At 47.9% G+C, this 24,623-nt stretch overlaps 8 protein-coding genes across 8 annotated transcripts; 1 reads left to right on the top strand and 7 right to left on the bottom strand.

The window, feature by feature from the left end:
- Window positions 1-1,238: 1,238 nt before the first annotated feature.
- EDB82DRAFT_346023 (P-loop containing nucleoside triphosphate hydrolase protein) lies at window positions 1,239-3,383 on the bottom strand. Its single transcript, XM_025725163.2, has 3 exons — window positions 3,229-3,383; window positions 3,099-3,177; window positions 1,239-3,041 (listed from the first exon to the last, which is right to left on the bottom strand). The coding sequence occupies exons 1-3, from the start codon at window positions 3,270-3,272 to the stop codon at window positions 1,596-1,598; spliced, it is 1,569 nt and encodes a 522-aa protein (XP_025593789.1). The 5' UTR covers window positions 3,273-3,383; the 3' UTR covers window positions 1,239-1,595.
- Window positions 3,384-4,629: 1,246 nt separating this feature from the next.
- Window positions 4,630-6,435, bottom strand: EDB82DRAFT_481083 (acyl-CoA dehydrogenase/oxidase; the record flags this gene model as incomplete). Its single annotated transcript, XM_025725162.1, has 4 exons — window positions 4,630-5,123; window positions 5,176-5,917; window positions 5,971-6,269; window positions 6,321-6,435. The coding sequence occupies 4 exons, from the start codon at window positions 6,433-6,435 to the stop codon at window positions 4,630-4,632; spliced, it is 1,650 nt and encodes a 549-aa protein (XP_025593788.1).
- A 1,047-nt stretch (window positions 6,436-7,482) lies between these two features.
- Window positions 7,483-9,343, bottom strand: EDB82DRAFT_345976 (PIN domain-like protein). Its single transcript, XM_025725161.2, has 3 exons — window positions 8,767-9,343; window positions 8,144-8,710; window positions 7,483-8,090 (listed from the first exon to the last, which is right to left on the bottom strand). The coding sequence occupies exons 1-3, from the start codon at window positions 8,863-8,865 to the stop codon at window positions 7,569-7,571; spliced, it is 1,188 nt and encodes a 395-aa protein (XP_025593787.1). The 5' UTR covers window positions 8,866-9,343; the 3' UTR covers window positions 7,483-7,568.
- Window positions 9,344-9,822: 479 nt separating this feature from the next.
- EDB82DRAFT_548569 (uncharacterized protein) lies at window positions 9,823-11,973 on the bottom strand (the record flags this gene model as incomplete). The annotated part of the gene is made up of 2 exons (XM_025725160.1): window positions 9,823-11,860; window positions 11,918-11,973. The coding sequence occupies 2 exons, from the start codon at window positions 11,971-11,973 to the stop codon at window positions 9,823-9,825; spliced, it is 2,094 nt and encodes a 697-aa protein (XP_025593786.1).
- A 1,178-nt stretch (window positions 11,974-13,151) lies between these two features.
- Window positions 13,152-14,499, bottom strand: EDB82DRAFT_345956 (uncharacterized protein). The gene is made up of 2 exons (XM_025725159.2): window positions 13,485-14,499; window positions 13,152-13,431 (listed from the first exon to the last, which is right to left on the bottom strand). Exons 1-2 carry the CDS (start codon window positions 14,328-14,330, stop codon window positions 13,417-13,419), a joined length of 861 nt encoding a protein of 286 aa, XP_025593785.1. The 5' UTR covers window positions 14,331-14,499; the 3' UTR covers window positions 13,152-13,416.
- Window positions 14,358-15,022, bottom strand: EDB82DRAFT_345969 (uncharacterized protein). Its single transcript, XM_065607519.1, has one exon. The coding sequence runs from the start codon at window positions 14,977-14,979 to the stop codon at window positions 14,461-14,463; it is 519 nt and encodes a 172-aa protein (XP_065463517.1). The 5' UTR covers window positions 14,980-15,022; the 3' UTR covers window positions 14,358-14,460.
- A 4,435-nt stretch (window positions 15,023-19,457) lies between these two features.
- Window positions 19,458-20,261, bottom strand: EDB82DRAFT_530467 (uncharacterized protein; the record flags this gene model as incomplete). The annotated part of the gene is made up of 4 exons (XM_025725158.1): window positions 19,458-19,537; window positions 19,594-19,883; window positions 19,934-20,093; window positions 20,153-20,261. 4 exons carry the CDS (start codon window positions 20,259-20,261, stop codon window positions 19,458-19,460), a joined length of 639 nt encoding a protein of 212 aa, XP_025593784.1.
- A 344-nt stretch (window positions 20,262-20,605) lies between these two features.
- EDB82DRAFT_481078 (uncharacterized protein) lies at window positions 20,606-21,769 on the top strand (the record flags this gene model as incomplete). The annotated part of the gene is made up of 2 exons (XM_025725157.1): window positions 20,606-20,779; window positions 20,831-21,769. 2 exons carry the CDS (start codon window positions 20,606-20,608, stop codon window positions 21,767-21,769), a joined length of 1,113 nt encoding a protein of 370 aa, XP_025593783.1.
- Window positions 21,770-24,623: the final 2,854 nt, after the last annotated feature.

Genomic DNA, 24,623 nt, shown 5'->3' with positions numbered 1-24,623 from the left:
AAGCCATTCTGAAAAGCACGGTCCTCTCGGGGTCGGCGAAGAATGTAAAGAGCCGTGACAGATGTGGGTGTTTACTTTCTTTCAAGTATCCACCGTTTACGCAATCCTTCAACGATCCCTTGAAGCCAGAACCACATCTAAACTCTCTTGGCCTTTCGCTATCGTTCTTTTGGAGGAGGCGAGAATAAACGAAGGATGTGATTTTCAGGAACACTCTGCACGCTAATGAAGCTTGTTGATCGATGCGTGAAATTGTCATGGCCCTGACCTTGACCATGGTCATGACCCTGTTGCGCAATCTTGCATTCCAGGTTCGCTGACTCAGCTATTGCTGTTGGTCAGAACTTCTCACGGTTTCAACTAATATGAGTTGTTGAAAGAGTCGAGCATTGAACGTTGATGTGCAACATCAGGCTCAAAAAGAACTCCATTGCTTCTTGGTAGCATGATTCACAGTTCCGGTCCCTATATATGTTCATGCCCACATCAAATGCGAACCACATGTCAACATATTCGTCATATCACCGGTAATCATCACACCGAATTGAGGAGTGCATATGAGAGGAAAGTGAGGTATCTCACGGTTTTGCTCAGAAAGACTACATGCCTTACTAACTCCAGCAACGTTGTTACATCATGCAACACATCGTGCATGCAACAGCGCGAGCCGAGCCGGTCCAAAAGCCATCCAGCCCATCCAGTTTTCCCTCCCAAAATATTGGGTTTTTTTTTGTTGTTTTTCTCGCTTGGTTAGTTTTGTCAACACTGCGCTGCACAACTACAGCCATCTTGTTATCCCGTCCTTCAATCTTGTTGCGCGAAATTTGTTCAAGTCAAGACTGTATCTTGTCCATAAGAAAGGAACAAGCAAAGATCAAGTGATTTTGCCCACAGGCATCGTCAAGCCCCTTCAAATCCACCAATACGTCTAACCGAGTGCGTCCCATCTCATGAGGTCCGTTCGTCTAACGTAGATTCGTCGTCAGGGTATCATATCCCCCATGCGCTCTGCAGAGGTACTGTTCATATCAACCGCAGGAATTGCAGCCCTCCAATGCAACCGAGGGCAACGCCATCCGCGTGAAAAGCCTCGAAAGCCTCAACTCTCAAACACCTCCATTTCCCTTCTTCCCGCACCAGTTGGCTGTGCCAGCCCCAAAGCGGGTATGTCTACCGTGGTTGATGCCTAAAGAACACCTTTTCCCTGGAAGTTCCATTTCTTGCTCTCATTCATCATCCGTAGATATCATGAACCAAACCAAACAGAATATCAAAGCTGATGGGGATGGTACAGAATGACAGGCTCGAGCCAAGGAAGCCACTAAGGCTATCATTCCAAGAACATGTGAACCATGCAGGTCTGTGCCGTTTTTCTGAGTCCTTGCGTGAGGATCCATGGTAAAAGTCTCGAAGTGGTTGTGATCCATGGGCAATGAAGTCCGTTTCGCCGTTCTCTCCATTCGCGGAAAATATGCGAATAATGTACAATCCAAAACTGAAATGATGTCCCGGTACAAAAAAAATCATGTCGAAAAAAGTTCATCCGTAAACCCCCCTTCTCGCCCACCTAACGCCATGCATGAGTATATGTGATATTAGGATTGGACATCGCGGGGCGGGCCGCGACCTCGACCGCCTGTGCCTTGGCCACCGCGGCCACGATATCCACGTCCACGTCCACCACGGCCTCGTCCGCCATTGTTATAGTGCGGATTGCCGTGCTGAGGGTTCTGGCTCTGCCAGTTGCCCTGGCCTTGCTGAGGCAGACCAGCCTGCTGCATCTGCTGAGGCTGCTGGTATTGCTGTTGCTGTTGAGGAGGCTGCTGACCCTGAGCAGCAGGTAGTTGGCCCCTTTGGAGGTTTGAAATGGGTCGAGGGATCGACTCGGGGTTCTCGTAAACATAGAGGCTCTTGTCGATGCTGGCGGGGATAGGCTGGATTTCGGTGCCGAGGTCTCGCTCAATGTTGTAAAGGTTGAAGCGGTCGTCCCAGTTGATCAGGTTAATAGCCAGACCAAGGTGGCCGTAACGACCGGATCGACCGATACGATGGAGGTAAGTCTCGGCATTCTTGGGGAAATCAAAATTGATGACAACGTTGACGGCCTGAATGTCAATACCACGGGTGAGCAAGTCGGAACACACAAGGTTTCGGCAGACACCGTTACGGAAATCGTGGAAAACGCGGTTTCGTGCATGTTGCTGCATCTTTGCATGACTGTAGAAACAAGAATAGCCAAGCTCTGTGATTTTCTTTGCCAAAAGTTCGACTCGGTTCGTGGAGTTGCAGAAAATGATGGATTGGTTGATTTGGAGCTTGGAGAAGAGAGTGTTCAAGCAATGGACCTTTTGCTTCTCTTCGACGAAAGCGTAGTATTGGGTAATACCCCTCAGTGTGAGCTCATCCATTAGGTTAATCTCATACGGGCTGACCATGTTCTTATCGGAGAAGTCCTTGACGGACAGCGGGAAGGTGGCGGAGAAAAGCATGACCTGTCGGTCCTTGGGGTGGAATTGCAGGAGCTGCTCGATGACAGGGGTGAACTCAATGGATAGAAGCTTATCGGCTTCGTCCATGATGAACATGGGGCATTCGCTAAGGTCGGCAACATTCTTGCCAGCGAGATCGAGAATTCGGCCTGGGGTACCAACCACAATATGGACAGGATCCTGAAGGCGAATAATATCATCTCGAAGGCCAGTGCCACCAGTCGTGACCATGACATTGATACCGAGGTGCTTACCCAGAGTTTTGCAGACTTGCGAGGTCTGCATGGCAAGCTCACGTGTGGGGACAAGAATAAGACACTGGATCTTAGAAATCTTGGGGTTGATGCGTTCCAAAGTGGGGATGACAAAGGCAGCTGTCTTGCCAGTGCCGTTCTTTGCACGGGCAAGGATATCTCGGCCAGTTAATGCGACGGGGATAGATTCCTCTTGAATCGGTGATGGCTTTTCGAATCCTGCTTCAAAAATACCCATGAGCAGGTCTCGCTTAAGGGCGAAGTTTTCGAACTCCAGGCCCTTTGTGTTTGTAACATCCTAGAGGTCAAGATCAGCATATGGGAATGCGCCAGAAAAGGTGATTACAGCGTGTACCTCTGTTTGTTGTCGGTTGTCTTTGGCGGGGAGGTTGAGATTCTTTTTCCACTCGTCACTCGCGCCGGGAGAACCGTCACTGCTCGAGTTAGTCCAAGCTCACAAGGGCCGCTAGGGCGGCGCAGCGGACCTGAGTTGGGTGGATTTCAGCTTGTCTGCTAGCTGATCCGCCATTGCGTGTATAGGATCCGTCTACGGATCGAAAGAAAGTAAAGGGTGAGATATTATATGCAAAACAGCACAGAGGTCGACCTCTCGTGGAATCGGGGGCGAGGAAGGCAGCTGGTGAGGAGCTGCAGGCGTGCGTCGGTTTGTGTGGGGGGAAAGAAGTCGGAGGAAAATCGGTACGCGAACTACCCGAGAAAGAAGGCTCGGGAATGAAAAAAAAAGGCTTTGGTTAGTCGCAAGCGCGTAATCTAAGTCGTATATCGAGATTGCTGGTCGTGGTCGAGTGTTTGGAGGTGTGGTTCTTAGCGGAGGGAAGAAGTAGAGTAGGCTCAGTCTTGCAGTTTGAAGGTGAAGGTGACGATGGTGTGTGCCTCATTGCGGCGGAAGGCCCTGCGCTAGACGGTCACGTGGTGGCGGGGCAGCCCGGATTTCATCGACTGAACCAGACGGGATGGAACTGAACTGAAGAACAGGAGAGCGATCTTGGGAATTTCCTATTGCCAAAGTTGGCTAGGTTGTGAGAAGAAACATGTTTGGATGGAAGACTCCGAGGTTTCTTATATAAAGATAAGGACAGATAGTTGCGACAGCACAAAAGGCAGCAAAGTTTATTGATTTGATCAGTTATACCAGATACAAAAGCAGGGCGCAACTCTAGATATCAACTTGACAAGCTATATAAACCTTGTTCATTGAAGGCATGTAGGGAATTGGGGTGTTGATGAAGCATCTCTCCTCATAAACTGGATACTAACAAAGTGTCAGTTTCCATTCGCTATCCCTGAGGGCTGTATCGGCTTAAATGGATCATAAGCTCACCGGTAATGTTAATTGATGATTGTCAACGGACCATCTACTTATATTAAACCTTCCAACGCGTAAATATGTATCATTGTGTATCGCCTATCATGACCTCCAGGATCAATTGACCAATAATCATAGAATGAACAACATCAAATTCACAGTTTAACTGGTTCGTGTGGCCACTCATGGGTATACACTACAACATGCTCGGTCCTAATATTTAATACTGAATCTTTGTTTTAGAAAATGGTATCCATCATTGACTAATATGTGTTAGGCGGGACTGATGCCTAGGCATAGTTTGTGTTTGTTAGACATTCATTGAAGACAAGCTGCCGTTGATGTAGGCAGCTGCCAAACCAGAGAAGCTTCTGGGAGAGAAAGGTATAGCTATAAAGCCTAGCTTCTCTTCTATCTGAATTAAAACCTTATGGCTGTTTCTATATTATCATAAATCAAGTATATGGCCTCATATTCAAGCCATGGCTAATATTCAATAAATACTTAAAAACTCCACAATGAGGTGCAGTACTCATACAAGACATTTAATCCCAACTCTTTAGAGTTTCATGCCTACCGCCTTCGCCACTCTCAAGCTCTGTCGCATGCTGAGATCAAGCATAATCTCTTCACTGCCACCTGGGATAGCGTACGCTCTCACATCACGGTAGAGTCGCTCTACCTTGGCGCCCTGTCCACCACGAGAGTAGCTCAGGCCTCCAAAGATCTGACTGGCCTCTCGGGCGCAGAACTCAAAAGTGAGTGTAGACTGTGCCTTGAGACCAGCGATGGGACCTCCAAGTCGCAGCATAGCCTCGGTCTCCCCCATGCGCTCGCACTGGTAGATGAGATTCTCAAGCCAGTTATACGAAGCCTCTATTTGGCGGGCCATATGCGCAAGCTTCATACGGATGACAGGGTGGTCGATGAGTTTTTTGCCAAAGGTGCGCCGCTTGCTGCCGTACTTGACGGACTCCTCGTAGCAAACACGAGAGAATCGGAGTGACTGGATGATAATACCCATACGCTCATGGTTGAAGTTGGTCATGATAACTGAGAGTGTGTTAGCCTAAGTCCCAAGAAATTCGTGTGCAACAAAACTTACCCTTGAAGCCTTGGTTTTCCTTTCCAAGGAGGTTCTCGACAGGGACCTTGACGTCCTCAAAGGTGATATATGTTGTGCCTGAAGAAAGGACACCTTGGCAGGGCATACGTCGGGTCGAGACACCCTCGCTACGCTCAATGAGAAGCAGAGACACGCCGTTCATTCCAGCCTCACCAGTTCGTACAGCAACGGTAAAGTAGTCGGACCAGATACCGTTGGTGATCCACTTCTTCTCGCCGTTGACGATATAGTGCTTTCCATCCTCACTCAACTTGGCCTCGCATGTCAAGTTGGCAACATCACTGCCAGCATCAGGCTCAGTGATAGCCAAGCAGATTCGCTTCTCGCCACTGAGAATACCGGGCATGATGCGGTCCTTGAGTGCCTTCTTGCCAAACTTCATAAGAGGAGGGCAACCGATACCGAAACCACCAATAATGTTCCAGACGAAACCACCAGAGCCAGTGCGTGACAGCTCATCAGTGATGATCATCTCGTGGAAGAGATCCCACTTCTCAGCAGGGACGGACTTGACACCACCCTTGGGAGCATATTGAGTTGGGTACTTGACACCGAGAAGACCGGCAAGGTAACCACGGCGGCCCATCTCCTTGTAAATCTCTTCGGGGACCTCCTTGGCCTCGTCCCAGTCAGTGACATGAGGCTCGATGTCGTTCTCTATCCATTCACGGATCTCGGCACGCAGAGCAGCATGAGATTCATTGAAGTAAGGTGAGTGGTACTACAATTGTAAGCACTAGACTGAAGAAGGCGCATTATTCGTGTTAAACATACACTTTGGTACCAAGCAGGGTCAGCAAAGGGAATCTGGTCACCAAAGGGCTCCAGAGCCTCGGCTTCTTCCTCTTTGGCGGCAACCTCTTTCTCGGCAGTCTTGACGGCCTTGGGCGTAGGAGCCGCAGGCACAGGTGTCGCGTTGGCCGTAGGTTTGGGTTCGGGAGCCTTGGGCTTGGAGTCAAGGGAGCCGACCAGGAGCTGGTTCTTGTATTTCTTCAGGATTCCCTCGTTATGGTACTTCCAGAACTGCTTGGAGGCGTCCTTACCAGCAACGCGCTGGAGGATCTTTTTGCCGCCTAATAACGAGTCAAACGCGCATTGTGAGGGATGCTGGCTGGTTTACTCACCAGGGTGATCGTCCTGAAACTTTGTCAGGTCGTAGACATCGCCGTCGACAATGATGTACAAGTCTCCAGGCTTGTTATGCGACGCAACGTCGCTTGTGGTAAAGGTCTTTGACATGATTGCGGTTGAGTTGTTAATGTGATAGTGAAGCGCGATGGAAAGGGAAAGACAACCACTAAGAGAGGAAGGATATCACAGAAATATGGGAAGAAGGGAAAGGGAAGAAGAAAAGATCGAAATCCTTTAACATGATCTTTTTAATAATTTCTATGTTCGGCAAAAAAGTAGCTGGGAAGCAGGATTACAATCACATGTTCAGTGAGTGATACAGTTACTACATGCACTAGAGGTAAGATATGCTCCACCCCCATGTTTCTGCTGAACGGGCCTTGTCCTTCGTCTGGGGAATAGACACTCCCGTCGACGTCGAACAGAAGTTCAGGTCATGAGTCGTGCTTCTCACGGCATTTACTTACTCGATGCGGTCATGGCCAAGATCATGTGCGATGCGCCTTTGCTATAAATTCCGACGGTAAAAAGCATGTGAAGGAGCCGCAGTAACAAAGAATTGCTCTAGCGCATGCTCGTTGTGACCGTTGATGTCATATGGGGGATGCCGAGGTACCTGACCGCTGTCCAATTGGAGACGGAGTATTGCCAAATGTAGACTCCGAGGTTATGCTTCTCACGACTCGTACGCTTCACAAAGAGAATACCCCCGTGGGGGACGGGCAATTAATCTAGATTGGGAATGCGGAGGGGTCCCGTATATTTACTACTTGCATGTGTCTTTGAAACGCGGGTATTTCGGTTGGTTCATTTAGTTGAAGCTTATTCTCAGACATAGCCTCAATAGCATAGCAGCCGACACATATACAATCCTGATGGTCCACCTACTACAGAACATTAACTTAGTGCATAGAGGTCCTTGTTTGAGCTTACTACTAAAACAAGAATGTCCTCTTTCTTATAGGCAGTATCATTCACGTCATGTATCTAGTCTTCACCAGCAGATATCGAGAGGTTTTGGTTTATTGCTCATGTGCCTTCCGTTTATCACAACATACATATCTCTTTAAAATCCATTGAGTACCTAATGACAGTCATAGGTAAAAGCCCCCAAGTGGTATGTACCACGCCTAGTAACTCCAATACGCCATTGCCGGTACCGCTGTGTAGCCTGGCTTTTCCGTACTTCCCTCCAGTACATTACATCTCGTTACTTAGTTGGAACGTCGTCCAAGTTCCGATTACTTGGTACCTCGAGGCTTCGCCTTGGAAGCTGCCTTGTCCTTCTTCTCCTGTTTGGCCTTCTTTCTCTTCTCTTCGTTCTTCTCCTCCAGCTTTCGCTTGTGCGCTGCCTTCTCTTCTTCTGTCTTAGGAATCGGCTTAAAAAAGCCCTCGAGTCGAGCTTGCTGAGAGCTCTTGAGGTTTTTCTCTAAGCGAGCACCTCCACTGCGAACACGGTCCTCTGAGAAACCCTTTTCGGTGACCAGGAATTTGACGAGGCCTTCCATGTCGGGCTTCTCCCACTTGAAGTCACAGTCAGGATGGTCGGCCTGGCGCACATCCGGCTCGAAGAATAGATCCCGTGCGTCCTTGTAGGGCCAATCCTCAGGGATGACATACTTCTTCTTGGGGTCCTTCTCCATTGCCTCAACAACCTTCTCTAAGGAGCCGTGGTCGCGTATCAACTTGAGGGCAGTGCTGGGACCGACCTTGGGAATTGGGTCGAGGTAATCGCAGCCGAGCAAAATGCAAAGATCAACAAACTAGATCGGGTCGTTAGCTCGAAACATAACCTGTAGTGGCTAAGTGAACATACCTGCTTCCTTTCCATGTTCAGACCTTCAAGAACCTTTTCCAGGCGGATCTCCTGGATAGGTTCCTTCCTTTGCTCACTGAATGTAAGATGTCGTAGGAGAATTGGAGTGTTGAAGCAGAGGGTATCCATATCCTCACTGGCAGCTGCATATACCTTGCCAGCCTGGGCCAAGACAGCACACTGAGCCTCAGCTTCGGTTGGCGCAATGATGTAGGGAATGCCCATGAGCTTCAACAAGCGTTGGCAGTCAGCGTTGTGCTCGCGAGTGACGCGAACAGTTCGTCGTGAGAACTTCTCAATATCTTCTGCTGTACCCGTCTCCTTGGCCTCCTCCAAGCCTTCGGTAGCCTCTTGTTTGCGCTGAAAACGCTTGGCCAACTCGCCAGACTTGAGCTTGGGCGGTGCACCATCGAAAACGTACAGGGGCTTGATACCGTTATCAACCATGCGGAGAGTACGGTAAAACATGCCCATGAGGTGCGACGTCGTCTCGCCACTCTCATTTGTGAGCTGCTGACCTTCGGATCGTACGGCGATGAGAAAACTGTAGATACTCATTGAGGCATCCTGGGGCACTGTAAGCTTGTGTTATTTGCGCTGGTTCTCATCAATTTTGAACTTACAATGGCAACCTTGCGACCAAACTGGTTCTTGATCTCACTCTCCTTGATCGCATCTGGAGCTTCCTCCTTGATAATCTGGAAGAGTTGTTTAATACCCATCTTTGCGGGGGAGTTTTTTTTTTTTGTTTCAAAACCCTTTATGTTTGTCGAGGACGAAATAAAAAGTGATATAAGAATTTTGGTAACGAAGGGGGGAAAGGGAAGCTGAGCAATGGGGAAGAAGAGATGGAAGTGCACAAGAGAAAGAAAAAGGAAAGTACTTAACGCGTGTGGACGTCATGACGCGTCTGTCGCGCCGGAAACCGTAGGGGTCTTAATTGACCCCACACCGTGACTGCCTGGAGTTGATGAACGAGCCATACGATGAAATAACGACACTACATATATTATTCAACGACGGATGAAGACAATGTAGCACGTCTGTAAATGATTCAAATTAGGTTCATATTCAAACTAAACATCCCATTTACACGTTGTCAAGTAGGAGGATTGCGCATTTTCTGCCAACATGAGAATTCAAGGGCGAGAGACTACTTAGGCATGTCACAGTGGACAACTACATAAGATCAAGATAAATGTATCGACGTTCAAGCTCCCAGCCCAGGTCACTACGTCCCCCACCAACCTCTTGACCACCGTTATCCTCGAGGCAAACCTCAAAAATTCCAGAGAATCCATTAGTCAGTAGATAACAGGACGCACCCTAAAGAGCCGGAAGGGTGCTCGGAGCACCGAAACCTCTTCCCAACCCACCACTGAGGCGTCGAACAAGCACACGGAGTGCTAGCATTCTTTGATATACCGCTCGGAATACAGAGCAGTCAAGGATGATTCTCGCCTTGCGCTCCACCTTGCCGTGCGGATCATGTCACATTGATGATTGGAAAAGTTGGGCAGGAAAAGGAGTCAGAATCTCACGATCGCAATCGTGACCATGCAAATGGATCGCATGTATGTCGTAGGGGTATCGTCTCGTCCCCAGCACTCTTCATTATCTCGTTCCTAGCATCTAATCGCTTTAGTCAGTTCCTCGGTTTTCGTTTACAACCAACAGTCCTATGTCCTTCTTCGGCTATTGTCCATGTTCTCGAGTGTTTTGTCAATCTCCATGATATCCAGCATCTCAACTTCCAAGTTTCGTTCGTCATCATCAACTGTGACATCCGCTGCTGCGTTAAGCGTATCCATAAAGTCGAAACCGACCGCTGGTCGGGGTGGCAGATCAGCGTCTGATTCGCCCTCAATACCATGTTTGCCCAAGGCAGATCGAAGCCGCAATGTACCCGGCTTCACGGTGCTTAGGTTGAATAAGTTCTTGGCAGGTCTTGTTTGTTTGCCATGCACAATAATAGCATCAGACTTGTCTCCCTTGGAAAACAGGTTTCGGCTTCGTGCGTTGGCCACGGCACCAACAATCTTGCCTGGTCCATCTTCTCCCTCCTTGACAAGGACAATCCTGGTCTCGCCATACACAATAACATCCGCTGGTATGCTGCTGTCTTGGGTGGTGATACTGTGGTCTGGGTCTATCAACAGACCAACTCCGCAGCATCTCTCACCAAGTAACCCAGTTGATAAATCCAGTAGCTTGATCATCTTCACCGGCTGCGAGCCACTAAATATGTCGCCACCAGTGCCAGTAGACTGTCGCAGTTGAGAATCCCAGAACCGTGTTATACCAGGGATGGCACAAACGTGTTCCAGATCACCGACCCAAAAGACGACTGTCTCGTCTTGGATTGCACTTCCACTACTCGGCAAAGACAGCACCTTGATGCCACCTCGGATAGTAGCCAAGCGGTCAAGTGTGATGGCAGAGCTTAGCGAAGCGGTAGCTTGTCGTCGAGTGTGAGGAGTCATGGGCGCAAACTCTCCGGTGGTCTGCTCCTTGTTCTGTGTCGTAAGACTTCGGAGTGAGCTTGTTCCCTCTACATATCCAGAGACGCTAAAGGTGGTCAAAGCAGCTCCCTTGACGCCAGTCTGGAGTTTGCTAGATAGAATAGCACCCGGTCCAGAAGGACTAACACCGTCAACGTCCCAAATGCCCCACATTCCATCGGCAAGGAGCACCAGTATCGCGCGTCCGTGTGTTATCCAAACAGCATCAATAACTGGTTTTCTTGTCGATGAAGGTCGAGCAAAGGGCTGGTACATGGACAGCAACCATGAGCCCTGGACTGGAAAGGGCCCGGTGGCATCCGTGTCGGTAAAAGCAGGTCTTGCAAAATCGTAAACACGAACGCCCTGAAGGGCTGAAACAGCTAGCAGCTGTGTAGTATGCGTGGGGTTGAAGGATATGCTTGTGAGGGGGTTAGGTAGATACTCGGTTTGGAATGGCTCGACAGTTTTGGAGGGCTTGTCACTAGCATCTAGAGGGACGTCCCAAAGTCGGAGCACTCCAGAAGCCTCACGGGAGTGCGAGGCCACGACTGCTCTAGGCTTCGTACCAGGTCGCTCGGTAGTTGTTGGCATAATCAAGTTGATAGCAATGCCCTCGCTGTGCTTGTTCTGGCCACCAAGTAGGATGAGCGACTCACCCCAAGCTCCGGAGCCTGCCCTGCCTGCTAGAAGATCATTCCTAAGCTCGAGTCTCGCCTTACTCTCTGGCGAAGGAGGGGTGAGAGGAAGCGTAATGACATAGACATCGTTGGTGACACATGAGACAGCAAAAACCATCTTGTCGGTGAGCACTTTGGCTCCTCCCCAAGCAGCGTCCTCTGCGGGCGTTGGGGTCATGGGCATAACCGCGACCTTCAGGATCGCCGTTCCGAGCGCAAGGTCAAGAGTCTGTACTATTTCGGGGTATGGGCTATCCTCAACCTCGTCCTCAAACTGTGGTTTATCCTCATACTGAGATGCTGCCTTTGACTTTGCCGGTGGTTCATCGTCGTCCGAATCGATAATCATAACCGAATCATCCGCAGTTCCGTTCTGCTTTTCGGGTTGGGGTGCCTTCTTGACTGTCTTGAATCGCTTGCCTCCTCGCCATGCAATCGTCACACCATTCTCATGACCATAGATGAGAATAGTAGCACCTTGGGGAGAGTATACAGGATACGTCTGGACATCGTTCACGCGGCGCGAAAGATTGTACCTGGAACAATCAGATCCTGTTCAATCTAGCGGACTGGGTACGAGGAGGTGAACTTACGTGAACTGGGTGTTTTGCGCCGTGCGACGGATTCGAGGGACTGAAATAGGGCCCATATTGGAAAATAAAGTCGGGCAATTAAGCCCTGTAGAAGATGGCGGCAATATTTCAAGGGGTAAAACTGTGCAGCTTGATTTGTTTTGGGAGATGTAGGGCGATCGTGAGAGTATACTGCTATTTGCTGAATTTCTTTGTTTGGGCTGTTCGTTATGATGCTAAGCTAGGAACTTTTCTAACGCGACAGGCATCGCGACAAGCTCCAGAGCTGTTGTCTCATCACGTGACAATATTTTCCCGGCCTACCCTGAACCATCAGATGATCCTAATAGGTATTTGCACAACTCGTCTTGTGAGGCGAGTCGTGTATGCACTCATTGGATCATTGTGATGCGTTGTTGGGGTTTTCAGCATTTTCATGCTCAATGATCTACTGTGAAATATGGCACAAGTCTAGAAGGCGAGATTGGATAGTGGTGTGTCCAGTTGATAAACCACCGGAACCCACTGAGAAAACAAAGAGGATGAGAAAGACACACACTTGCGAGATTTAGACGAACGAGGTGTCAGCGCCGTGAACGAGCAAATGCGAAGTCATTACTCAGTCCAATCAAAGTGGCATGATCGATAGTACATGGAACACTTGGGTGGTGTCGATAGCTCTTGAATCTACATGCATTGGCGCTTTGACGTGCCATGAATATCATCGGACAAATAACCCCTTGAACATTATCTCAAAATTTTAAGTCTTAAGTGGTGGTATATGACTATGCGAAATCCTACATACAGGCGGGACCACAACCATGATAGTAGGCGAAGATAACAACCAAGTTGAAAAATAAATAAAGCGACGAGAGAACATCCCGTACTTCCAGTCAACCCACTGAATTCGTAATATCTCTCAGGGGTTGACGTCCGTCCCGCGTCCGAGTGCACCTGTGACACCTTGCTCTGTATCACACTATCCACCATGTCCCAAAAGGACCTATCGTCCTCCTCTTTTTGGGTTTATCCCCGTCTTCTAAAAGGACGAAGAGAATTTGTACACAGGAGACAAAACTCCCAGTCGTGAAGAAAAGAAAACAAACGTGCGAATTACACGCGGGTATGAGTGCCGCTAAAATGCCCTTATGCCAAGACGACGTCCATGATATGGACAGAGGGAAGTATGACTTCTAGTAGGGCACTTGCGGCATTATTCCCATCTTCTCCAGTCGCTTCGATCAAGGCGTATTGTTAAAAAAAAGTAAGGAGGTAATGAGTGGATGGCGTAGAGGTAGCCGGCCATGGAGCATGATTGATCAAATCCAGTCGTAATTTCCGCAGACGCAAAATAGTAGAAAAATGTCTAGTCCTACGCCCGAAAATCAAACGCCGCCTAATCGTCGAGAGCGATCGATTGGCAAACAGACATGAACTATCATTCCAATAAAACGCCGTGAATGCCAAGTGAGAAACAGATGAAAAGTATAGACCTTGAATAGTCGAGACTGGAGACTCGATTAAGCGTTGGTGACCTAATGTTATATTAGCATGGTGGGCGAGTGTTCTCTTCTATATGGTAACTTACCCGTAGAATTCTTCGGGAATAATCTTGGTTATCGGCGATACTGCCATCGCTGAGTCGTCGATGGGCCATAACTGGATCAAGACGGGAATCGGTCATGGAGATACTGCCGCTGCTGCCTGGGGGCTTGGAGCCGTTGATGAACGCATTCACAGCAGCATTTCGTCGGTGTTCCTCCTCAATCTCTGCGTTGCGTCGGCGGCGAACAAAGAAGATGGCACCGCCACCAATAGCAGCGACCACCACAACGCCCACCACAACTCCGGCGGCAATAGCGGCTACATTGGGGCCGTCTTTCTTATCATCATCGGGGGCCGCCTCCGAGCTTGCAGCTGCTTCGTCGGTTTGAGTTGAGGTAGAAGAATCACTGCCAGCGGCGGTGCTGGAAGCGGCCTCGGTTGACGAGGGCGCAGCACTTGAGGTCGACTTCTCCTCCACGTAGTTGTCGGGTGCTAGTTGTTTTCCTGAGTTGAATACGGAATAGTATTTCTTCAGTGCACCGCAAGCCTCGTAAGGCCAGCCAGGGCATTCCCAGTCACATTTGTCATCGTCAACCAGATCATCTTCTTGCGGGTAAAGCTGACCACAGTAACATGCATCAGCCTGTAGAGCGAATACAGCGTACTGCTTCTTGCAGCGATCCCAGCAGTTGCCAGACGTTGTGAGGGGTCCCGAATACACCTGCGTCATATTGCCATTGGATTTCCAGCAACCCTGGCCTTTTATCTCGTTCAAGACGGGTTTGGCAACAGGCCATTGCTCTCCTTTTATCTTTCCACTGACTTGTCCGTTGACACCGACAAGGCTAGCAGCCGCAATGGCCATTGAAAACAGTGTTGAGTTCTTCATGATGAGTGATCTGGATACCGTAAATTTGGAGACAAGTCGGTATACTAGAATTATGATAAGTTGATCGTCGACACGGACTTCGAGTCAGATCAACTGTAGTCGAAGCGAGCCGGATCTAAAAGTCGTCGGTTTATCGGGCTCTTATCCGCAATATATTTCTCAGTTGATAGACAATCGATTCGTGCCTGTCGTCGTTGTTGGCTGCACTGTGAATTCCTCCTGGATATTTGATGGATTTGATGGCTTGGCCTAGCAGTGTCGTCGAGTTGTAAGACGACGGTAATCTAAGGTCGACTATATCGATTGTGAGACGGTCGAGTTGAGGCAGTTGAATGAAGATCAAGATACCGTGAATAAAAAAGAGACGTGATGAGAACAGTAAGAGAGAGCGATGATCGTGATACTGAACACGATACGCTTCAGACAGATGAAGAAATAACAAACGCTTTGAAAGTGTGGGGAGGTGAAAGAGGGACTGGAACGAACGAACGGCCGGAGGTAGTGGCTTGTTTTGTTGAAAGAGGAGATGGGAGTTAGATGGGGGATGGAAGGAGAGAAAGGTAGCAGAAGCGAGGCGAAGCGAGTCAGAGAGAACAGGAAAAGGAAAGGGACCAGACGTGCAAGTGAAGGGGAGAGCCAAGCCAGACATGGGGCCTCAGAGTAGCAGCCAGTAAATGCAAAGAGACGGCGAGACAAAGGAACAGGGGGTGCAGGGGCACCTTCCATCTGGTGGAGCCACTGTCAGGGATCTAGCAAGGATTGGGTCTCCATCTTGGATCAACTCGAGAAGCTGGCGGATAAGCTAAGGAGGTCAGATTCTTCTTTTGCACAAAATCACGCATTGCATAAGCTTTTTCGTCGACGGTCAACCCGCTAAGGCCCTCTAATCCGACCGAACACGCACCAATTGGTGCACCTGAGCACTACTTTTGCCGACTACTAAGCCAAAATGCAACCTTTTAATTGGCGCCGCCCGTTAGACAACGACTAAACGGTACATCACTTACCCATTTTGTGTACGCTAACCAAGTTACACAAACCTTGGATAACAGTATGCATAACTCTAATGGGAACAAACTGCCTAACCGCTCGTACCTGATGCCACCGTGCCTTCCCTGCCTGCCCGTGGTCGGTCTACATAGGCCTGGGCACAAACACGAAACCACGCCGTCAATCATGGAAACATCTTTGCTCAGGTCCGTCCCCAACCACTGACAGGCACAAGCACGAGCACAAGCACAAACGCACACAAAACTGCGGCGAGACAGAAAGAAACATCATCTTGAAATTGTGGTAGGCTGTGGCAGCCTCAGGCGTTATCCGTCACAAGGCTAATAAAAGGTTCAGGGCAAATAAGCCGCAGCCATCTCGCAAGAGTCTCGTCAAACATGGGCGATTTTACCTGTTTGACAGTATAGTACCATTCAGACACGCCTCGGCCCTCGAAGAAGAAGAAGAAGAAAGTCTCTTGTGCTTAGAGATGTCCTCATTTCCGGGCTTTTGTGCCTCAATCTTCCGACCGCCGCTTCCAACCATCCCCTGGATTTCATCAAAGTAGACCCCCTGAACCGCAACCACCCCCCTTATGACCATTTTACTCTGCCACGCCATCCACTGGGGTACTGGAGCCGCTGCGACCGCTGAACCCGCCTGTAAGCAAGCCACCTCATCCAATACCTTGGATGGAAATTTGGAATGTGCTGCCACCAGTCACCAGTGGAACACGCGATCTACGTTAGGCGTTGGATCTTCAAAAAGACGCTCGACACGCAAGTCCCAGTCCCTCCAGGAGCCATCGACCCAGTGCTCAACCTAACTCTGGAGTAGCGACATCGTGTTTGACTTGTCGGCGGCGTGAATTAGATCAAGTCTGACCAGCTTTACTTACCTTCATGTGGTCCATGACGAGTTTATGAATGATATTCAGGAACGACAAAGTCGACCACGTACCGTACCCTCCATCACCCAAAGAAGGATATTGTACCGCAGATCTAGGCTAGACTTGGCTTGGTTTCAGAACACCCTCAATTTATTCGGTTTAACCACAACTGTCGATATGTAACTGCAGTTCGACATCGATTTCGGTTGCGATGAGTATAAACCACTCTACGGATTTGTTGAGATTCTGAACGACGAAACACTGAACGACAACATTGACTGCGTCTATGTACAGTACACACAAGATCAGAGGCGCGGGTGGACGATTCTGTACCTTGCAGCTATAGTTTTCCCTATGCACTCACAGAAGCTTGGCTGAAGCTGGCCTTCCAAGACAGGTGGAGGCTCCGAGTTCATTTGCTCGTCAATGCACTCCCCATGGTCGCGCGCCGCAATTCAATGCCACAATTCTCGACGTTTTCATAATTTATGCACTATGCAACCCCTAAATATATGCAAATGGGGCTATTCACGAAGAGGCGCACGTCAGCTAATATGCATACGGCGCTGACCCGTCTCGATCCACGTGTCTCGTGAATCTTGCTTTTATGGAAAACTCAATGTCAATAATCTACTCAAGATACGACCTTTGACGTATAAGACGCGTAGTCTTCTTAAGAGCATCCGACTATACATGTGCTATATCAGGGTTGACAGCAGTCTTGAGAATCTATGAGTCCTGGCAGGGATTTATACTTCATATCAATAATTTTTTGATGCTGTACCACAGTTGAGGAGCCTTCTCTTCGAGCAATTATCAAAGGTGCATTATATCAAGATCACGCTAATGATCCAACCAGTAGCCAATGTCTCGGTATCTAACCCTGTAACAAAATATCGATTGGACAGTTGGTTGAGTCGATACCAAAGCGTCCCGATATTCAACAGCCAACAATATGTTGTAGAAACTGGTGAGACTATACAAAGTTTGAGATACAGCTAAGATCCAGAAAAAGAAAAGGACAACTATAATCTTATAGACAAAGCTCTTCCAGATGAATCAACCTCAATTCTACTGATCATACACACACCAGAGGGGCCGTCCGCAATTCCGGAATTTGTTCAATCGATCTGTTATCCAGGTGCATAAAACTTACTGTGGGTTTGAGTTGGTTTAAGTTTTACTGTACTTACATAAAGCCAACAGACACGAAAGATGATAATTCCTTGTTTTATGCATCCTTCATATAAGGTTATCACCAAACCCAAGTATGCTGCCGCGTTTGTGGTTGGTCAAGATGACTGGGTTCCTACATTAGTTGCGGGACTTACCCCTTTTGTCGACATCTGCAAAACAATTGCTTCGTTTGTCCTTGTTCGAATCTCACTTGTGGATCGCGTCAACCTCCTTCATAAAAGGGCCGCGAGGTAATTCGCGACCAAATTTGTTCTCAGAGTTCCAAGCTTGATGGGTGCTTGCACGCCAATGCAGGAGATCGATGATTGCTGTCGCTTGCTCGTAAGACCATATAGTCTGGTCGACTAACTATACGGCGTATACACAACAAAAGCATTGGATAAGTCTTAGGGCACTCCTGGCGCGACAAACTCGAACTCTGTCAGCAAGGAAAGCCTGTTGACTATTTTTGAATAGGGTCTGTCCCTATTATCATGCCCTAACAACCTGCCATGTCTATCCCCTGTCAAGGCCGCCAAGAGATGAATCAAACCGTTACAGTTAAACCCACGATAGCGATGTGATGCCAAGTCAAAACCCCATGGAGATTGACTTTGATCAAGGGACCTGTGGGTATTCATATTGACTACTGTAGATTGTAGATACTATGGCTGTGTGGTTATTAACAATGCAGCTTGGACATACAGATTTCATGCCTTCGCGGATCTCCAGTCCCGCCGGAACAACCGGCTTTGCAGCGGACGGAGTTGTGAATTCATCGAGCTTCGATTCGCATTAATTAGTATATTGCCCCCCAAGGTACCATCGCCCAAGTTTCAGTATCACCAAGGCCCTGTTAGTTTAGCCATAGCCACCCTTCTCTCTGTCAACCGTCGCCAATATATGCGCAAATGAAGTTTATTTGCAAACCGTATGGCTGGACAACTGTTTTTCGTCGTCAACATCGATATTCCGGACCTGGCAGACTCAGCCTGGTTTTCGTTCCGAGCTGTCCATGCTGATATATAATGGTTGCCACCGAACACGACATGGGTGATCCCTCAGCATTGTGGATAGTGGCTGGCATAACTCAATCCACTTCGTCCGCATCATGGGCACCCTTACTCTGTATTGAACGGTATGGTGGGTATGACTTCGCTCCCCTGCCCTGCACAGGCTTCCGTGTTTGGTGGCCGTCCGCTGGCATGCGGGCCGTTCATTACTGGCTATATTCAACCTTGCCTTACGGATACTGAACCCTTCTAACCTTCTCTTTTCCTCACCGGAGACATCTGCGAAATTGATTGATCAGCTATCTGGGCTATTTTTGGAAGACTCAATCTTAAAAGATCAACACGCATTAGTGGCTGCCATCACCTCCCTGAATCGATTTGGCACTGTTGTGAATTACAATCACAAGAGATTGAGACTGCTGGCGTTCTTGATCTTGTTGTTGTCTTGCATCGCTAGTGCGATCATAACCAAGGCCTGGAGTTTCCCAAGCCCTGATTCCTCCAAGTTTTTGTCGGATCATCTATCCACTGAGGGTATGATCATCTCTGTGGACTTTGCCACCAATAACACCCTCCCTGCGGTCTTGACTGGTGGCGCTGAAGAAAACAGGACTGACTGTCATGCCAGTCCAGGAACCAGAGACATTGCCTTTTTTTGTCTCATTGCCCTTCTAGCCCTGGGTTCATTCACCCCGCGATACCTATTGGGATTTGTGTATCGAGATTGTACGAAGACTACTTACTATTGCGGATTTCAATTTTATATAGTGAGTCCTCCCTGATGATCATCTATTCGCCGCCATCCCTCACGGATCTTGCCTTTGGTGGCTATATCCACTGAACGCCATATCGCAGCACCGGCTGTGACTTTTGCAGTGACTTATTATTAAGGAGTCGCCTGAAGAGCAGGTACTGGCGCATATTGGTATACTTTTCTCCCAGGAATATGCTGTTTCCTGGTTGGATTGGTCCTTCGCCTTGGCCACCCACAACACCCAAAGATTCCATATTGGAGTTAGAATTGGTTTCGCTACAAATGCGCGTCAAAGGGTTCACCACTTACGCAAAAAACACCAAGAGCAATCCCCCAGAAACCCCTGAGCCAACTCCTGCGCCAATTCTCTGTCGTGAGCTCAAGTCTGTTGACATGTTAGTGTAACTCCCTATGTAGAGAAGTCATCAAGTGATGGCTCACCATGTTCGGTCCCCAGGTTTGGTCCACCACCCTCTGTTGGTTGCGGGTGCCCACTGGCCGTTGAAGTTACAGTCGGCCGCGCTGCAGTTTCTGTTGTGCTTGGAAAAGGATCACTGCTTAGATCTGGTGGACCCGCCGTAGCTGACCTTTCGGTTGTTGGAGTAGTCTCACCACCAGAAGTCATTTCTGTGATTACTGTTACGGTAGTCCTAGAAGGTGCGCAGAAGTACCCCTTTGCCTCGAGCTCTGGCCATGTATACGTTGCACATGCCGGGAGAGAATCGTCGATGCTGCGTTTGGTCTTAGCATCGTTCTTGACTTGAGCTCAGATGTCGCCTACCATTCCACAGTGTAACTGTTGGATGCCGAGCCTGACTCGATACATACAGTCGGAATGACACAATTCACGCCATCACAACACCCGACATATTTATTGCTGTGGCCTAGTATGGATAAGAATCCACACGATTCAGATGAGCAGTCAAGGGCACGATCAATATCTGATCCCGCACGTTATCTGTCAGCTGGTGACTGGGATACTGACTAACAGGGCACCTACCACCATTGATATATCCGCAGACAGAATCGAATCCTGTGTCGCTATCCAATGATTTGACCAGTCCGATGAGGCAGAAGCTGAGAACGAAGTAGGATATGAGGTTTGACATTTTGATAACGTATATTCTCTGGATAGGACTGGACATTTCTGATTCAAGATGCAAGCCTGGTCAGTGAGATAAGTAGTGAGGACCTTACATATTGGTAGGAACCAAAGGGCTATAATCAGGCTTGCGCCCAGATCAAGCAAGTATGACACGCCACTTTTAGGTTTAATGTATTTTTGCTCCTACAATTGGATCCCGCATGCAGATAGTTCGTTCTCAGCCGCAGCTGAGGTAATGCGGTAAGACAAAATCAGGCTGGGTCACATTATCAACTTTATGTCTTTGAAGATAGTTCTCTATGAAGAATCATCCCCGCGGAATTTCCTTCAGACCAAACAACAGTCATCATGTCGAGTCCCAAAGTCGATTGTTCGCAATGGATGGAACTGAATGACTTCAGTAGTTACATCCGCCTTCTCGCCTCCAAGACCCAATTCAAGAAGGATAATCTGGAAGTCTGCCAGAACGAGATATGTACTGCGGTATACGGCACAGGCAATCCTGACATATCTGGTATTGGAGTCCGTCTGGGTACTGCTTTTCAATGAGTTATCGCTGATTTCTTATACCAGGTTGCCATCGGTTATGTTCTTGAGATCACACTCAGTGTTTTCTTGTCCCTTGCAGTCATTGTACTTAAGCAAAGCGAAAAAACCAGCCAGTGGCATCGTATTGCAAAAACCGGCCTGGCAGCTTTCGTTGACTCAGCCGCATACTTTGCTCTCTCATTGCAGCTTGCGACAATCGCGGTGCTTGTACGCAAAGATTACGGAATCAGTACCGCAGATCTGGGCGCCATCGAAGCTCGCATCTCTCAAACTGTGGCCGTGGTGAGCATGATGCCACTCTTGTATCCTGTTGCTCTCTTAGAGCCAAGAACGAAAACATGCCCGAGGGACAATGTGAAGCACAATGCCAGATTACTGTTGTTAAGTTTAATAATAGCCCTGTCATTCTACCCCTTCCTATCGAGATGCATACATGCTTTCGACGTCAGTCCGATCGGCAATGGCGAAGGGTCAGAGGTATCGTCGACCAACTGGAGCGCTATCGAAGATATGTGTTTTCCCCAAGAGTACAGACACCTGGGAGAGACTATGACCTATCGGTCTTTGAACGGGTTAGAACTTACTGCCTCCCTGATCGCATACCTATTCTCATTCTGGCTCCTTGCCGGCCTTCCCAAAACACACCCCCATCTCAACGAGAAGGCACAAGAAGGTCAAGAATCAGGGGTTGAGCCTTCTTGGCGAGAGCTAGTCAATGTGTGGTTTAGTGACAGGCCAGTTGCTGCCATGGTACCTCTCTTTGTGGTTGTTGGCTTGTCTGTACCGTTGCTGTCGGTGATCTTCACTTTGAGGAAAGTTCAGGGGAATATGTCTGAGAACATGGGACAGGAATATGCTGGAAATGAATGGGGTTTTGGCCAAATTATTTCTATTATTCTGTTCATCCCTGTTGCAGTTGATATGGGATACCAATGGAGGTTCGGGCTAGCATACGAGCAGTAACTAAATAATGCAAGACAGGGGAAACAATAACTTAATATTTTCGAGGACTAAACTTGTGCATTTCTAGAGCTCAAGCACGTTGGCATTGGGCAAAGGCAATGCCAGTGAGACAATGGTTAGGAGCATAGGCCCCCCTCTTGTTGGAGTTGACGAGCATGCAGGATTGGTTATTTAACATGTCAGTTAGAGGTGATAAGATTTTTAACCATCCATGGGGCACTCACTTGTCAAGCCCTAAGGTACATCTGCAACCCGTGTCAGTCTTGCCGGAAACGATAGTTGCCTTTAATCCATCTCCATTGAGTGCGACTGGCGTATTGGTGTAGGGGTAGCAAGAAGTCTTGCATCTGCCCTTAAGGTTGAAGCCATCGCAGACTTTGAGGTCGCAACAGGCGGCCGAAGCGAGATCAGCCCAAGTGTGATAGAGAGACGGGTAGTAGCGAGGGTTGTGACTTCATAATGTCTGTTTGGAATGAGGAATGAGATTCTCGATGGTCGAGTCGATTTCTGCTGAAGTAGGTCCCCTATGTATACCTCACATTCAACCTCGTATCATGTGGGCTATTCCTGGCCGATCTTCTACAAGTTAGACGCAGGCACTGCGTCTTCGTGCTGCATCTTCATCGACAGGTCTGGACCAACAGGCGGGCGGTAACAAGGTGGACTGATCAGCAGATGATCTACCACTTGCCTATCATCCCTGGATGTCCATGGTGCATGTTTCCGTCTAATCAAGCACTCTTCTTGGTGTTCTGAGTGCCTGTTCCCAAATACAAAAGAACAGTAAATACTTGCAAGGCTATAACATCACCTGGTTACAAGACTCAATCTACAAACAGACAACACTTATGAGTGAAGCCCATAAACATCGATGACATTGTCTTACCGCGCTTTACATATTGACTCGTAACCCATAAAAAGTCTATTAGGAAGGGTTGTTGGTCGTACGTATTAGTCTCAAGAAGATCCATAGCAAGGATATATATGGATCTCGGCAACAGCGGGGATCCGGCTCTTCCATTCTGTTACTCAGACAAAGACCTTATTGGTAATTTCCACAGTATATGCAGGGGCCAACCAACAGTCGTTTATAGCTTCCGAGGTCAACTCATGCATTGGCAGCTGTTGGTTGACTTGAAACTTCAGGAACGAGGCTCCGGTTACTAAAGTTCCTGAATACCTACCTAAGTCCCTACCAAATCGGCATGAATAGATTCGGAACATCGTATTTCGATCTAATTACTGTCGCATGGTACAACGAGGAAGATTGTATGGATGAATATTTGCGTACATGGCTACATTGCTACTGTTTGTAAGCTGATGAGCTATATGCATACCGAAAAGACTCTCCTGCTAGCCACATTAGATGCGTAAAACCTTTTTATAGATTCTGCTTTGAATAAACTGACTGCAGTCTGGGAATATTAGCCACTGTTAGTCTGTCGAAAGCATGAATGAGGGCTTGATGGTACCGACTACCGTCGAATTTGGCTTCCTAACACGGACTTTCTGCAAAGTACAAGGGTAAACCAACACGAGAAACAAAAGTATGAGTCGAACCAGCAGATTTCAGTTTGATGATTAACAGATATCACTCTTCTTCTTTCCCTATACGTTTTATGCTTCGAGGGGCAAATCTAAATTGCATTCATTGCACTATAATATACGCTATATGACAATGATGACAACTCTAATATAATGCACATAGTAACATATATATTTCTAGCGGTATACTATTAATCTAAATAAGATGAAAAGGGCGGTGACTGCAATAGTATATCCCCAATAATGCAACAGTATGTAATACGTCTATACCTAATAGTAAGACTTTTACACCTTGTATCCATGCTCATCTGTTTATACTATATTTTTCTAATGGGCATTTGAGCTTTAAGGATTCCAAAATACTTTCTGTTCTCCTTTGGGTGTCTAGTTGGTTACTGAGTTTTGCCTCTGTGTTTAAAAAAACACGGGAAAAGCATATCGGCTCGATATGATCTTGGTGGTCAAAATGCCGTCCAATAAATAAGATGGATGACCCAAGTCTGGGGCCATCAGCTGTCGGCCAAGGCAAGAGTGCCGAGGTCGGCGAACCGCTTACTATTTTTTTTAGCATAGCAGCACTTAATCACTCACTTCTTCTCGGAATTTTAAACTTTGGAGTGTCCATCAGTTGAGTTACGGTAGTTGTTTCTATCGAAACAATATTGTTGAACGGATGCAAAGGCGTCACAAAAGATATTGTAGTAGTAAGTCATATGCCCTGCTGTTTGAAGATGCGAACTAAAACTTCAACTCTGTTTCAGTCTTTCGACACGCTTGACCTGAGATGATAGAGCTAGAGCCTCACTCTGGGCAAACTTGTATTATACCTGTCCTCAGTAATAAGGTAACCCACCATGATTGGCTTTGATATCTGTGGAGATCAATAAAAAAAATAACACGATTTCAGGAAGAATCCAAAATGGCCCCTCTTTCTTGGATCTTTTTGTAAAGCGTGAAAGTACATCTGACACTTTGTAGCTCTATCTATCGATATTACCCTAGAGGTGACATTACTTCTGCTATCTAGTTACCTACAACTAGAAGCATACTTCATTCGAAACACTTCTAGTTCAATCTACAAGGGCATAAAAGATGAACACGTGCAAGACAAGTATATCGCGTTTGACAGGCCAAAGGCATTCTTGACGGGCAACCACTAGCTGTCTAACCACCATACACGAAAGGCTTGAGCTCTTACCCATATGCCGCCCTGGAGGAAGATGCAACCGGGAAGTACATGCAATGCAAATATCCGGACAAATAGTTCGAAAAGTTGCGCTTGCTTATAGTCGCAAAAGTACATGTCCTT

This window comes from Fusarium venenatum (genome assembly GCF_020744135.1).
Source record: "Fusarium venenatum strain MPI-CAGE-CH-0201 chromosome Unknown EDB82scaffold_4, whole genome shotgun sequence".
In the NCBI taxonomy this organism is placed as follows: domain Eukaryota; kingdom Fungi; phylum Ascomycota; class Sordariomycetes; order Hypocreales; family Nectriaceae; genus Fusarium; species Fusarium venenatum.
The sequence above is the reverse complement of the archived record's forward strand: the minus strand, read 5'-3'. Positions and strand labels throughout refer to the sequence as shown.

Bases quoted from the DNA above. Each gene is read 5' to 3' on its own strand.
- EDB82DRAFT_346023 (XM_025725163.2), bottom strand. From the start codon at position 3,272: ATGGCGGATCAGCTAGCAGACAAGCTGAAATCCACCCAACTCAG. The intron at 3,178-3,228 runs GTCCGCTGCGCC...TAACTCGAGCAG, and splicing joins CTGAAATCCACCCAACTCAG to TGACGGTTCTCCCGGCGCGA. The intron at 3,042-3,098 runs GTACACGCTGTA...CTTGACCTCTAG, and splicing joins ACAACCGACAACAAACAGAG to GATGTTACAAACACAAAGGG.
- EDB82DRAFT_345976 (XM_025725161.2), bottom strand. From the start codon at position 8,865: ATGGGTATTAAACAACTCTTCCAGATTATCAAGGAGGAAGCTCCAGAT. The intron at 8,711-8,766 runs GTAAGTTCAAAA...ACAGTGCCCCAG, and splicing joins TTGGTCGCAAGGTTGCCATT to GATGCCTCAATGAGTATCTA. The intron at 8,091-8,143 runs GTATGTTCACTT...GACCCGATCTAG, and splicing joins TGAACATGGAAAGGAAGCAG to TTTGTTGATCTTTGCATTTT.
- EDB82DRAFT_345956 (XM_025725159.2), bottom strand. From the start codon at position 14,330: ATGAAGAACTCAACACTGTTTTCAATGGCCATTGCGGCTGCTAGCCTT.
- EDB82DRAFT_345969 (XM_065607519.1), bottom strand. From the start codon at position 14,979: ATGTCTGGCTTGGCTCTCCCCTTCACTTGCACGTCTGGTCCCTTTCCT.